General features: G+C 41.2%; 1 protein-coding gene across 1 annotated transcript; it reads right to left on the reverse strand.

The window, feature by feature from the left end:
- Positions 1-370: 370 nt before the first annotated feature.
- On the reverse strand, positions 371-4756 carry LOC136473615 (aspartic proteinase 36-like). Its single transcript, XM_066471265.1, has 10 exons — positions 4368-4756; positions 4118-4247; positions 3701-3948; positions 3380-3604; positions 2316-2478; positions 2162-2232; positions 1902-1992; positions 947-1022; positions 793-864; positions 371-622 (listed from the first exon to the last, which is right to left on the reverse strand). The coding sequence occupies exons 1-10, from the start codon at positions 4610-4612 to the stop codon at positions 474-476; spliced, it is 1470 nt and encodes a 489-aa protein (XP_066327362.1). The 5' UTR covers positions 4613-4756; the 3' UTR covers positions 371-473.
- Positions 4757-15203: the final 10447 nt, after the last annotated feature.

Below are 15203 nucleotides of genomic sequence, written 5' to 3' on the forward strand. Positions count from 1 at the left end.
ATAATTAAGGAACTATATCTATCTCTAAGAAAATATCAAATAAACGATAAATTGTGCCTCTAAGCCCCTTAACAGAGCCGGGCCCCTAGCCACTATTGGACCTGCGCCTAGCATAGGGGATGCCGGTCATAACAATTTCTGTATAAGAAAGATTCTGAAAGAAACAAAGCTGAGTTTTTATGAGTGAACAACTACATTTACGCAATACAAATCCCTTCCGAATAGACGCTAGATTGCACAATAACACGTTACACCTGATGATATATCTGGTAGAAACGCAAAAGTGCAAAACAACCTGACATCAACCAACGCAAGTCATTTTGGTGGCTTGTAAGTTGCTATAATTTATGTCTAAATCACAAGGGCAATCTGTATAATAATATTTTGCACTCTTTGTTGAACTTCTGAACTCAGCTATTTTTGTTACAGATAATACATTTTTCCATGTTTTAATCCTAGATTCCAGGGTTAGGCTACAACATCAAACAGCTCCAGATTGTTGTTACTAACAACAGAATCAAGGATTTGTGCCATTGAAATCTCCACCCAGCGGAGATATTTTGTGCGTCGACAGTGTACACTGAGCCAGTCTTGTCATCCTCAATTTTAATGCTCGAGGAGCCTGAAACCAAAAGAAGGCATTTAACTCAAGATGGCACATGTGTAGAACACAAGCGTCGGAGTTTAAGTATATTCCCGTTGCAAAAATATCCCACTATGAACTACACAAACAAGGTTATAAGCTCAGATTTCTGCAGGTGAAAGGACAATTACGATGAATTTGAAACTTACAGTTGTAGTCTGTCCATCCAATAACTTGTTTTTCCAAGTCATAAACGACTAGTTTATTTGAGAGGACCAGGTCTGCAAAAGAGTTTGTGAACTTGCAAGTCAAGCAACATATACAAGAAACAAGTAGATCAATAATAAAATTTCTTGATCATACCTCCTAAGAGAACCATATCTTTCCCATCTTTGGTCTGTACTCCACCATCCAGGAATCCCATACAATATAAATCATTCTAGAAAACAAAAATAATACATTTAGAGTATTAAACATAAACCCTCATAATAATGGTAACTTGTCTCACACTATGATTGAACAAATGGTTGTCCACACTTAAGATACTAATTACTAAAACAAATATATCTTTGGCAAAATTTGATTCATAAGGATGAGCAGGGCCAGAACAAGTCAATACCAAACCTACTACAGATTAGGAGCATGTTCGCTTGCTCGTATACGATCGTGGATTATAAGCTGGAACAGTATTTTTCTCTCAGACCAAACCAGCCAGCAGTAAATAATCCACGATCGTTTACGACGAAACGAACAGGCTGTAGATGACAAAGATAAAGATCAGATATAAATAGAAATCCAAAACCAGGCTTTTAGGGTATAAGACATAGGAGCAATACGGCAATCGACAACTATGACTTCAAGTCACCCCCAGTCTAAATTTGGGTGAAGCATGGGCAATTTTGTCTTCTAGTGCACATGTACCTAAAATTTGTATTTTTTGTATGAATTTTTCAAAACAGAATTTGCATCTCAACTTTTGTGCGATGTCCAATCTTTGGATGCCCTATGAACGTACCAAGTTTCGAATGTTTTGAAAACTTCTAAGTATTTTTTTTCTAAGGGGTTTTCATGATTCCATTCCACCAGAAGGCGGCTTGCATCAAATATTTTCAATTTCTTTTTCTGCTCCTTTTAGTATACGAAGGAATTTAATAAACAACAATGTTTCTTTATTCTATGTCCTTCTATGATGGAATTCATTAAGCTTTTGAAAAACAAAACATAGAAAAGCAGATTATTGTCACTTAAACATTTGGCTTGACACACTATTGTTGCCTATATTACTCAGAAAGAGCAGGGAGAAGAGATGATATCTTACCCCGTTCTGGAAAAGGTAATCATGTGGGTAAACATTCAGTGTAAGGTCTCCCTCAAAACTAAAGGTGACTACGGGAAATCCATCATCTATACTGCAAAAAGAATGGGGTGAAGGAGTTAGAAATATACACAAACAATAATTTGTCAAAAAAAAGTCCATGCATGAGATGATCCCTGATTATAAATGTACAAATGCATGTAGCAATATAATGTATCCATGTATCGAAAACATGAGAGTATAAGAACCACCATCAAATGTACCTTCCAGAAAACTGGAAACAGACGAAGTCTTGATAATTATGTAAGGCCAGATCTTGATACTTATCAAATACCTAAAAATGGTCAAGAAAACATCATATGGTGGGCACAAATTGTTCTTCACTATAAAGATCGTTTCATACAGAAGTTCCCATACCGCAGTCAACAAAGTCCTATAAACTTCCCTCGGAAGATATGCTAGTGTTGTCCCGCTGTCAATGATAGTGCCTTTATTGTCACCCGAATCAAAAGTATTTGATGGAAGCTGAAGTGTAGCACCAGCAACAGAAATTCCTTGCAGATTGACATTATAGTGTGTCCTGTGGTAAATTTCAATAAGGTTCCAGAAATTACACAGTGAACATCATTCACAAGAATGGGTATATCAACCGATGTATGTTGTAGTGAGACCCTGTTTGTCCTACTATAAACCAGTTAGTGATACATGCGGAGAAGTAATTGAAGAGACTGGTAGCTTTACTGTATAAATCCAAGGGGCGTACATGAAGAGTAAACCAAGGCATTGGCATTAAAAGCTGTAAAGACAAGGACTGTAGGAGTATCTTAATATTACATTAAACAGATGAAACTAAAGAGCATAAACCAACTTATGACAAACAATTCATGCTTCAAGATCAAAATTTAAAGAATCATGCCAAGAAAAGAGTCAAAACTTTTATGCCTATGAAATACTTGTCAAAGCTTCTATATTCAGTATATTTCTTTCAAATTTTTTAAGAAAATATATTTTGGCTGGAAACAGTTCATGCTTCAAGATCAAATTTCAACGAATCATGATTAGGAAACAGTCAAAGCTTTTATGTCTGGAATACTGTCAAAGCTTTGGATGTTGGGTCAGGTCAACTCTCTTAACTGTCAGATAGATTAATAGAGCCTACTCCACTAGCTAATATTGAAGGCTTGACCATTTTTTGTTTTTTTTTCAAAGAAAGAAATGCCATTCCACACTCCAGACTTTGACCCGCATCACCATACAAATAAATTGATGGAATCAGCTCTTCCATGTATAGAGAAGTATGAACAGGACGCAGCAGAGTTGCGGCTGATAAGCCATGGCAGGGAAGACCACTGAATTTATCAAACAAACAAACTAGCAGCAAACAAAGACTGCCAAGAGAACAGCTGAAGGAACATTATGAGACAGAGAATAGATATGATGACGATGGAAACAGGGGAAACAGAGCAGAGACCACCACATACACGTTTTGCACCAACGGCGTCGTCTTCACTTTGGGCTGTACCACATTCCCAATAGCGAAGATGCCACCACCACGGACAGTGTCCAAGCAGTGAGCAAAGATCTTTCTCACTTTACGAGCAGCAGCCAGCTGCGATAGCATCGACGAATCCGCCTGGCCGAACCCAAGAATCCCATCAAGGGCCTGGCTCGAGGATCCCAAATCCCCACCAAGCTGAGCACCACACCTGCAGAACGAAAAGAGCGGCAGAATCAACGGATGAGTACAAATTAGTGGTCCCCAGGCCAGGCCAGGTGCACTTGTTCCAAAATCAAAGGCTCACCCAAACGTGATGCTGGCGTTGGACGGGGTCGTCTGGCCGTTGCCGGACACCTGGTTGTACTGCACGGAATCTGAGACGTAGAAGCCGGTGGTAGAGCTCCCATCTCCGTAGGCGATCCTGAACTGGCACGGCGACGACGTCGAGGGGCACGCGGGGGGCACGCCGCTCGGGCTGTTGGCGACGCAGAACTCCTGGTCGCACCCCACCGTGGTCCCGCTCCCGGCGGGGTCGTACTGCGTCAGTTCTATCTACAACCAAACCAACACGCAGGGAAGGACGATTCTTCACGAAAAGATCATCATCAACAAGCAGACAAGCAATCCAATCTCCCCCCAAAATCATCAAAGGAATTAAATGGAGGAGGCGGGAATCGAAGGAACAAGCAAGCCTGGCATGACCATGGCGATGGAGCATTACCCCGAGGCCGCTCCTAGTGGGGCAGCCGTCGCAGCGGATGCAGTTGACCCAGAGGATATCGCTGCCGGTGTCCACCTGCACGTAGTAGCCCTTGGGCGGCGAGCCGATCTCAATCTGCGTGTAGTACAGGCTGCGCTGCGCAGACCCCCAGTCAGACACGCCTAGAAAAGCATACTAAAAGCCTATGGGGCCGGAGGCTGCAGGCCAGAAACGCACGCGCGCCGGCGAGGCTGATAGATAGATCACCTACCCGGTCGCGGTGGGGAGCCCGACGCCGCCGAGGGGCAAGTCGACGGCGCCAAGGAGCCGGCCGTGGCGGCCGACGTCGTGCCTCCGCAGCGCCGCAAGGTGCTCCGCCACATCCCCGCCTCCGTGGCGCGGGAACTTGCGGCGCACCTGGAAGACGCCGGTGGCGGCCGCGCGCTCCACCGACAGCGCCAAGAGGAGGACGAGGAGCACCGAGAAGAAGCTGGAAGCGCGGGGCGCCGGCGCCATCGATCCGATCGGGCTCTTGGGTTTGCTTAGCCCGGAGGGCTTCCTACTCCAGGCAGGCAGCAGCCAGCAGGTGAGGTCGCAAGGAAGCGAGCAGGGGAGGCGTATGTATGTGTCCGCGTTGGGGGAAGGCGGCGAAAAAGAGGAAAAGAAAGGAGGCGGAGGACAAGTGGAAATTCAATCCGCGTTGCTTTCAACGGTCGGTGTTTAAATCAGCCGGGAGATATTCTCTCCCATCCCTGATTTTCCTTTCGTTTCACGGTTTTAGGACCTTTTGGCAGAGCTCTTCCTGACTCCCGCGCTGTACTACAGTGCCAAAGGAGTCGAAGCCAGACCGAGCTAGAAAACGTGGTTTCTTGTAACTCCTAGTTCATGTCAGAGGGGAGAGAAAAATAGCTTCATGCTACAGTAGCTGGTTCGGGAGCCGGAGCTCTAGAAGCCTTGCTAAAGAGGTTCTTAGGCCCTGTTTAGCTTATATCATATTCGGCTTGTTCGGCTTGTTTTTTCAGTCGAAACAATGTTTTTCTTCTCTCACAATAATTCAGTTAGAACAGTGTTTTTCAGCCGATTTCAACCAAGATTCAGCAAGTTGAACAGGGCCTTAGTCCACACTCCCACCGTTCTCTTCTACCCCTTCTTTCCCTAAATAAATTGTTCCTAAGTTATCTTACGTTAAACTTTTTAAAACTTTTACTAATTTTTTTAGAAAAAACCATTAAGATTTATGGTATCAAATTAATATCATTAGATTTATCATATAATATATTTTTTATAAGATGCTCATTTTATGTCATATATATTGTTCCTATTTTTTATAAAGTTAGTCAAACTAAAAAAAAGTTTAACCGGCATGGATTCTAAGAATTAATTTATTTGGGGATGGAGGGAGTACGAGACATAGCTCAACATAATATGGTCTACTAAATTATACTTCGATCATCAATTATTTTATTTATATTTATAAATTTATAATAATTGGATAGTGAATTTAGTTATAATCTAATCATATTAAGTTTGTGTTATAACAATTAAAATTTGTTAGTAAAGGATTTTAGTTTAAATCTTGGTATTATAAAAGACAGTAGAGGTAATATATATAATTACATAGGTCCCCACTTTTTTATGAATAATGAAAGAAAATTCACACAAATGTATTTTAGAATTTCAAGGAACGATCCCCCCCCCCCCCCCCCCTCTTTTTCAATTGTGAAAACAAAACATGCCGCATTACATTGTTCCATACCTGGCTGGAACGTGTTTGAGATGTGGCCGTTAAAATAGAGAGAGACACTCGATAAATCATATGGCGAAAATAAGCATCATGTGATATGCTAAAACTTCAGTTTTTGTTTTTTGGAACAGCTCTGGCTTCGGCTTCAAAGACTCTTACCGTGGAGCCACATCAAACAAGAAATGCTTCTTATCAGAAATCTAAAGGAGGTGGAGCCGTTTTTATACCGATGAGCCAGAGCCACGGAAACAGGGCTTTCTTTTGGCTCTTCTTTATAAACATGACTCAAATTATTACAAAACTGATACCGAAGCTATGCTTACTAAATATTTTTTAATGTGCTTTAGCTCCATTAATGAAGTTGTTTCACGAGAGAAGCCGAAATCAAAGCCGGCCTATCTATAGACTGAAATAGGATACCCATCATTTACTAATATACGAGCCTCGCACTCTACTGGGATACTCCGTAGTTGGAAAGGAAGAATCTCAAAAGAATGGTGAAATTCAATGCATTAACGACTAGAGGCAGGAATCGTGAAAATGCATGTGCCTCAGTCCGACAACCACCATCTAACCGAAAAGTGGCGTTCCACACGTGGCAGGGTTAGTGTGCCCCCATCATATCGAAATCAATTTGCTGCATCACGTTTCACGTCCCTGTGCGCTCGTGGCTTCGTGCTGATGCTGAAAAGATTATCAAAAGTAGATATCCGCGTTCCTGGTGGCGGTTGGACGCCGAAAGATCGCTGGTGTTCAAGCAGGCGCGGTGCAGGCGGGCGTTGGATACCAAATCGAGTAAGTAGAACATACGCAAGAGTCATGAACTTTACCTACGTAGTTACGTAGGTAGGATAAAAAGTGTATTAGATTGGTTTTATTTTGACGATATCGTAAGTATTATTCAAATAAAAAAAGGCCTTCAAAACCACAACTCTGTCTGGACAAAACAACATGAGGACGACTACTTCACCATGACAACTCGCTGCTAACTAAACAATTGAAAGCCTTTAGGTCATATTTGAGTTTGGTAATTAATGATAATACTTGTGCACTAATATTTCATATGAGATTTGAAAAGTCTTAGTCCACATGGAGTTATTGAGCAACATGGATGGCATGGTGAATATGATGGAAACATATGTGATTAGAGGATGTTAAATAACCGGATTAATAGGCTAGGTAGTTGTACTATCAAGAGGGACAAATCTGTTTTCTTTATCGGTTATCTAGTGCTACTTGTGAAGTCTAAGAGCAACTCAAAAAAAAACTCTTTATATCTTTCCTAATTTATAGGAACAGAGATTTTTAATGAAAAATACCCTCTAACAACCTCTTTAATTGGATATCTAAATATATAGACATCCTCTATTCCAGGTTTCTCGCTAGATGGTGAGCGAGGATAGCTCTCTAGAGTGTGTACAAGATATAGCAAAGTTGTTTGAGGGCACAAAGATATAGAAAGAAAATTTTACTCAAATGGCTTCCCAAACAATGATTTAGAGAGTAAATTTCTAGAAAAAAACTCTTGGAGATGCTTTAACAATTACGTGCATTGCATTTAGAATCGAGGAGAAATTTGTAAAATTAAAACGATTGAAAAATATTTTGGAGAATGCGAAGGTAAACGTGTTGGTTGTCTTACGGGACATCAACCTAAGTTAGCTTTGACAAATGTTAAGAAAAAGAAGAGATATACTATTCTAGAGTGTTGGTGTTTCTTATGCTCAAATAGTTAATTCTACAAGTGCATAGAAGTACGTTTTAACATTTTAGCCGGGAGCAAGTACTCCAAGGTATCGTAATCATTTTATCTGCAAGAAAAATGATGCTTAAAGAGTATTGGTAGATTTAGTATCGTGATTATACCACAATTAATATGCCAAAGTATAGTGGGGTAAATGATAATTGGATAGGTAGTGTGAAGCTATAGCTAGTTTGGAAGGACAACAAGTGAGCACAAGGTTTCTAAGTTCTTTCTCTGCTACTATGGTTCTGGCTTAGATGGAATTGAAGAACAACCGATCGCACATAAACACACGAAGTCACTGGCTCAACCTAGCAGCAAAAAAGGATAAGAAGGGTGCTAAGCAGTCCAGCTAGGAGACCTATGATTTAAGAACTTACTCAAACGTGATGGACTATACATGTCAAACAGGGTTGTCACCACCTACTAAATACCACGTTCATCCTTGGGGTAAGCCACAAATACAGGTAACCAATAGTCTAGACACCATGCCTATACTATGAGACTACTAGTCTAATCCTAGCCACAAGATAGACTAGAGCACCCAATATTAGAAGCAGTGATAGGGATGCAAAAGATGTGTTACTACTATACTAATTAACACACTAAGTATACAACTATGTCTACACTAACAACCCAATCAATACAACAGGTATATTGAATATAAAGTGAAGTACTAGAGTAAAGGAGAAGATATATAATTGATAACTCAAAGTCTTACAAAATAAGGAATGATACAAGAGTTATATTAGACTTCTTGAAGACTACTTCTAGGAAACTGGAGACTAGCTTGACTCACTCTAACTCCCAAATTAAACTACCTTGCTACTACTATCAAGAAAGTATTGGAGCTCTTCTCTTCTTCTTGGTGTGTTTTGATAATGAGAAGGTACCCCCCCCCCCCTTATTTATAGCCATTAGTGGCGGGCTCATGGATTCAAATGAAGCAATCAAGGACCTTTGGACCAAACCGCCATCCAACACATGAACACACAGTGTAAGATGATGTTGAGTGTGTTTCCTTCCATGTGTCTGAAGGTGAGGCAGTTCTGCATCACTTGGAGGTCAGACGACCCAGGAGGGGGTTTGCAACCCCCCCCCCCCCCCCCCCCCCCCACCACCACCCCATTGTGGTGTGGCCCTTTCACCTTATAGCTTGTTCCACTTGTAAATGATGTTTCTAGGTGGAGTTGGGTGAAATTGGGATGTTGGTGCCTATCCTTGTCCGTCTTTTGTTTTCTTATTTTTTCCATGTCTCCTATATATAGTTCAAATACATGAAATTAGCACCAATTTCAAGCGACATGCCAACACCTGTAGCATTGGCCGGAGTTAGGGGAGGAGGTTGCTGGGGAAGGTGGCTTCATGTCTACGAGCTTAGAAACAGGGTTGGGGGTAGTAGCATGTAGGTTCGACGGTGGTGGTGGTTCGAGGGAGAGGCAGGCGAGGTGGTGAGGTGGCGAGAGCCGCCAACCATGGGTGGTGAAGGAGGTCCGGATGGGAAGGATTAGGGCAGGGGTCAATGGTGGCCACTTGATTAGCGTAGCAGGGGACAGTGGCTCGCAGCCCTGGTGGCGGGGACGCCGTTAGGGCTGGAGGAGGCGGGTGGTAAGCCGGGGCGTTGGAGAAGAAACTGAGGCAGAAACGTTGGAACGTAAGGAACAAGATGAACAACTGCTTGCAGGAGAAAGACACATAAAGGGACGTTGGATGTTTGATCAAAGGTATTGGTGGCCCGAAGAAAGTTAAATAAATGCCATGTTTCGAAACTGGACATCAGTTCTCCCTTGTTCCATCGCCTACCTTTCACCTTTATTTATGTCCAGAATTATTCCATAATTAATAATCTTTTATATTTTAGGAAAGCAAGCGAAACAGATGTTGGGTGTCAGTGTCAGGACGTACCGTACCACCCATGGATGTGTCTGCAGCTGTTCGTTTCTTCTTTTCCAAGTTGCTCGTTTGCCTTTTATTAGGCAAACGGCCAGCGAATGGGTGCACACAAATGTGGACGAATGAGCAGCGCAGCCTCGTGTCGTGTAAGTGTAACCTTGCATTTTTGGGATTATATAAAGCAAGCGGCCCAAGCACGCACTAGGGATAAGCAACATTATAGTATATATATACTATTGATTTGTGAGCAGGACAGCGAGACCGTGCAACGAATATTCGGTCTGTTCGCTGGTTGATTTTCTGAGCTGATAAGTTCGACCGATGCTGATTTATTGTGAGAGAAAAATGCTATTGACTAGCTGATAAGCTCTGACTAAAATCAACAAGTGAATATGCTGATTAACTTGGTACCACGTACGCACGCAACCGGGATAGCTTCCCTTCACTGTAATGTACGTACAAGACAAAAGGAAAAAAGCTATGCAATCTGGAAGAGGAAAAGGAGCCATCATCCCTTGAAATTAACAAGTACGTACTGAATTTTAGTTTCGATCCTTTTTTTCCGTCAAAAATGAAATGGAATGGAAGGCCGTCTGAACTCTGGCAGGAAGTCCGCACTTGGTTGGCAGGTAGTAGCAGCGCAGTAGCAAGAAGTTGGAAAATGGCAACCTGCTATGCTTGCTTGGCTTGGTCCTCGTCGACCACGACGCCAAGAGCTGACTTCGCTTTTGAGATCGTGCCCGTTACAATGCTGCCGGCGAACGAAGAAAATGTTGTGGTTATCCATTCATTCATCGTTGAACTTGGCCGAACACCAGTTGTTAGGCGGCTTGCACTACTGGGAAAGCCAGTTTACGGCTGGGGAGAGCTGACTACTGGTACCACGTACATACAAACGATTTAGTTACTACTACGGTATGTATGCGTCAAGTCAGCTGTAAATATGTTCAAATGAGATAGATAATATGGCACCAAAACGCTACAAAAGCAAGTATTTAGTACGCAGTGGAGGGAAACAAATCAAGTACGTACTGAATTTTAGTAGTAGAGTGAAACTGAGCCTTGCAATCGGCACAAATTTACATACAGATTCAACGGATCGAGTTGACTGCCGCACCCGAGAAACCAAACACATGGCCCCCATTTATATTTATATTTACAATAAAATGGGCCGTGTTGTTCACTGCAGATCGCGTCGTGCTATTTTAATCAAAGCTTATATTATTATAGTAAGTGGCATCTATAACTCATATTTTTTTAGCTAATAAATAATATTTTTCTTTCATAATAAATTAGTTAACAGTACTTTTAGTCTTTATCAGCCAAATGAACCGCGCATATATCCGTTTCCGCAGGCGAAGGTTCCACGGTTGCTGGCCGGCCGCCGGCGTGGCGCCTATCTCGTCAGCCTCACCGACCGTAGGTACTTTCTGCAGATAGCCACTTTTTCATCACATTTGCACGGCTGGTCAGATGTCTCATATACCCTTCGTTAATTAGGTTTTTCCCGATGACTACACAGGGGCGCCACCACCGATATATATACACGAAAGTTTGGTATAACTAAGCAGGTGGCGCCACCACAGGTATATAGGGAGGGAATTTTGGTCGCCTAATGGTAGGGATAGATTCGGAACGGATTTATATGAAAATCGATTCTGAATAGCACTGTTTATCACATTTTAATTAAAGTTCAAATACAGATATAGATATTATCATATACGAATATAAAACGGATATCAAATTCAAATCCGTAATAGAATATCTACTTGACTACTTGTTTTTTAAGATAGTGTAGACAACATATATATTCATAAATATAAAAAACAATCAACAAAGTTTAGACAAATATTTCAATACACATAAATGTTTATCTAAAAGTAAATTCAACTATATCAAATATTTATAAATAAAAAATAAACTAGAGTGCTTAAATTATTATGATTAGTGACATTAGGTTAATTAAACTTAACCTTTATGGGTTATTAATTATAATTTTAAAATTATCATAAGTATAAGTTTTATAGTGAACTTAACTTATATTAAAATTAAACTTAACCTTTATGATTGGCCTAATTTAAAGTTTAAATGATTTATATTAAGAATAATTGTCATTTACATTACTAATTAGTCATAAATATAAGTTTTAGACGGTATTTTGTTCTTCATGAATACAAATAATGTGAGATATTTCACATTTTTTAATACAAATATGAAATTGGTTGGTTGTTCAATGACGACGAATCTATAGAATGGTCAGGCTGGCTAGGGCAGCCCATAGCTGCCGCAAGCGTTGACTGAATTTGTCGTGGTGTCTTATGTATCGCGCTCATCACTGGAGGCACCAAGTGAAGTGTTTGTGTGCGAACATGTCGTTAGACGATGACCAACCTAAAAGTGGGCCAAGCTGATTTTGGCTCACTTCTACCAAACGATCTAGCTCTTTGTCGATGTGTGACCTAATTAGCATCCAACACACGTTTCGGTGACTCACAATGGTTTTGGCTTTACCTTATAGCTGAACCGTTCTGCCCTAGACATTTTTTTGATTTATCTATCATTCTTGTGTTTGCCATCACTACCGTTGCTTCTCACCTAAAAGGCTGATCGCATAATGTATTGATCCCCTGCAATCGTATTTATTGTTGTGCTACATCCTACTTTTGCGAAGATCAACAACGGCCAATCTTCAAGATGTTTGATTACAAGGTCTTGGTCAATTTCACTGACCCAATGGGTTAAGAGAGCATTGCCGTGCCTACTAAGGGCCTGCTTGGTTGACATCTCAAATTTGTCATGTTAAAGATTTGGCAAGCCAAAAGTTGGGCAATAACATTGCCATAGATTTGGCAAGCCAAATGTGAGAGATTGGTAAGTTTTGGTAGCAAACCAAATGCTAGCCAAAATCGTGGCTTGCCAAATCATTCGTATGGCAAATTTTGGAATCGAACCAATCAGGCCCTAAGTTTGAGGGATTCTCCAATGAACTTCACAACCTGCTGCAGGAGAGGTACGCTGTCAATTTAAAAGTTTCTCTTTCAAGTTGCTACTGCAGATTGGTGGGATAATATCACTTAAGGTTAAAGATCCTATCTTTGGAGCTCCTCCTGCATCTACCATCCAAATCCAAGGTAAAGGCATATGTAATAACTAATAATTACCCCTTTTATCATGCTATGAATATGATCATGTCAAGGTTCAATAAATTAAAGGGAAAGAGAGTTGATTATCCTATTATTACTTTGCCTCATGATACATTTACTAGTGGATCGGCTTCTGATTATATGGGATGCCGTTCAACTATCATGACAATCAGAACATATATGTATCTAAGTTACCAAAGGATATCTTAGCAGTACATGTTTCTATGATAGCTTCAGGATCTTCATTTAGGATACGAGGAAGAATTCAAGATTCATTTCGAACTTCACTATCAGTTGTCATGGTTGAAGCTTGAACCCATACACAAAGAGTGGTTGCGCTCTCCTTCAGGCATTGTTGACATTTGAAAAGTTGTGTAGGAAATTCAATCTTATGAGGAAACTGAAGAAGAGGTATTGTTGTATGTTGTACAGTGCTCTCTTTTTTCTACAGTAGTCACTAACATTTCTCTTTCGCTTACTGCAGAAATTTCGACAAAGAACTCCATGAACAAGCAATAACAATAAGGTACTATGATAAGTTACTTGTAGTGTCTCTTATCTTCCCACTGCAGTGTGGTTGCCCTGGCAGAATTACTACATAGAATCAGGTTATGGGAGTTATTAGGAAGCACATCCTTTTCCCCTATACTGCAAAGAAATGATCCTGAGCCATTGAGACTGGGTCTATCCTTGTTGAGTTTAATCTGTATTTTCTTTCCTTCTTCATATTGCAATAGAATAAAGTATGCACGTTCAGTTTTATTTCCATCAATTTGGGGTTGATTTCAATTCATGTTGTTCTTGAGCAGTGTAGAGATATGACAAAAGTCAATGTACAGTTCTATTTGTAGCTGCAAGTATTTTCTAATTTGTTACTTGGCATTTTCTGCACCATTTTGTGTGGTCAATGTTTGAAGCACAATCCAGCTTTGTGGGAGCAGAGTGAAGCTTTGATTGTGGGCAGTTCAAAAGGGAGTGCCTGGATTTTGTAGCTCAGTTAAGAGTATGATGCTGCTATCCAAAAGCTCTAATTCTACATTATACGGGAGCAGTTGTTATACTTGTTCTCAGATTTATGTTTAATTGTGACTACTTGGGAGCAGTTGTTAAGCTTATTCTCATATTTGCGAACCAGAGAAGTTCTGCATTGGCTCTTGAGTTGTTTATATACCCATATACATTATGTTGTCTTACTCTATATATAAGTCTGCATTTGTTGTTGTGTTTGCATGTTGTTCTGGCATCCTTTGCATGTGGCATTGTGGCCTCCAGCTATGACCCATGTGATCTATCCGATCCAATCCAGCCCACCCAACAAGACAACATGTTTTTGATCCATCTAATCCACCTAGATACACATGGACCCAACTAGCAAGCTGTAGCAATTCAACCCACATAACCCACCCAAATCCATTTTAACTCACCCATGCACAGGCCTAAGAGCATCTACCATATCACAATGCAAGAGTTCTAGTCGGCCAAGTTGGCTTAGATGGTATGTATTAAAGATATATGGCACGCTGAATCGGCGGCCTCCCAGAGTGTCCACGTACGTTCTATTTAGTTGGTGCGTTAGATAGAAATTCCATGGCTCAGATGAAGCGCGTCACAGCCAGCCTTCCTCCATGCATTCGGCAGTGGATAGATGAAGCAAGTGTCTCTGGTGATTGTACACGGTATGCAAATAGATGGTGGCGTGTAGTAGGGGACGATGGATTGTCGGCATGAATGGCTGGTGCCTAATTAGCATGGTGGTCGGCACACATGCGATACTGTTGGGGCCATGAACATTTGTACGCTCGGCATGGCTCCCATCCCGTCCCCATCTCCAGTTCGCATCCCATCCCCATCTCCTTTTCTCAGTCGCACAGGCACTCGAACCCTGCCGCCTCCAACCCTAGCCAGACTGAGCTCCACCTCGCCGTCAGCATCGGTCCCTCCCCCATCGGCCTCCCCCTCCTCTGCTCCTCCCTCCTTCCCCCTGCAACCCTAGCCCCAACGAGCTCCACGACCCTATCACTGCCGCTAGTGGCAGAACCTCCTAAATTATAGGACCCACATGCACCTGTCACTGTCCAATGACCTCTAACGACTATGCATATGTTCCTGATAACTTAAGAAGTCTGTCGGGTGTCCTCAGAGAACCCCAAATCATCAACGATTTTCAAGCAGGATCCCATTACAGAGTCATTGCAGTATTACAATATTTATTCAAATATCTACATCAGAGTAAATTAGCGGAAGTCTTACAATAACTTAGTACAGAATGGTATCAGAGCGATCGTTACAAAGTCTTTGTTGTATTGTTTTACAAAAACTTCAAAATGAATTTGGGACAAATATATATAACTTGTTAATTTGGTCCAAATTGCTTCTGGCTTATCTTACTTCATTCTTACCATTCCTTATTTGATTAAAAAGGCTTTGTATGGTGGAGTAGTAATCTTATTATGCCCTATATAATAACAACTATTGTTTATGTGCTTTATAAGCTTTGATGTTTTTGTTCATAAGAATGATTCATGCATCATGATTAATCCACTTGTTACTTACTTTCCCTCTTAGTTTGGAGTTAAGTAGTGA

The sequence above is a fragment of the Miscanthus floridulus genome, chromosome 8, assembly GCF_019320115.1.
Source record: "Miscanthus floridulus cultivar M001 chromosome 8, ASM1932011v1, whole genome shotgun sequence".
NCBI classification, from domain to species: domain Eukaryota; kingdom Viridiplantae; phylum Streptophyta; class Magnoliopsida; order Poales; family Poaceae; genus Miscanthus; species Miscanthus floridulus.

Excerpts from the sequence above, each read along its gene's own strand:
- LOC136473615 (XM_066471265.1), bottom strand. The coding sequence starts at position 4,612 with ATGGCGCCGGCGCCCCGCGCTTCCAGCTTCTTCTCGGTGCTCCTCGTC. Across the intron at positions 1,993-2,161 it reads TGTTTCCAGTTTTCTGGAAG|TATAGATGATGGATTTCCCG; the intron begins GTACATTTGATG and ends TTCTTTTTGCAG. Across the intron at positions 865-946 it reads AGATATGGTTCTCTTAGGAG|ACCTGGTCCTCTCAAATAAA; the intron begins GTATGATCAAGA and ends ACTCTTTTGCAG.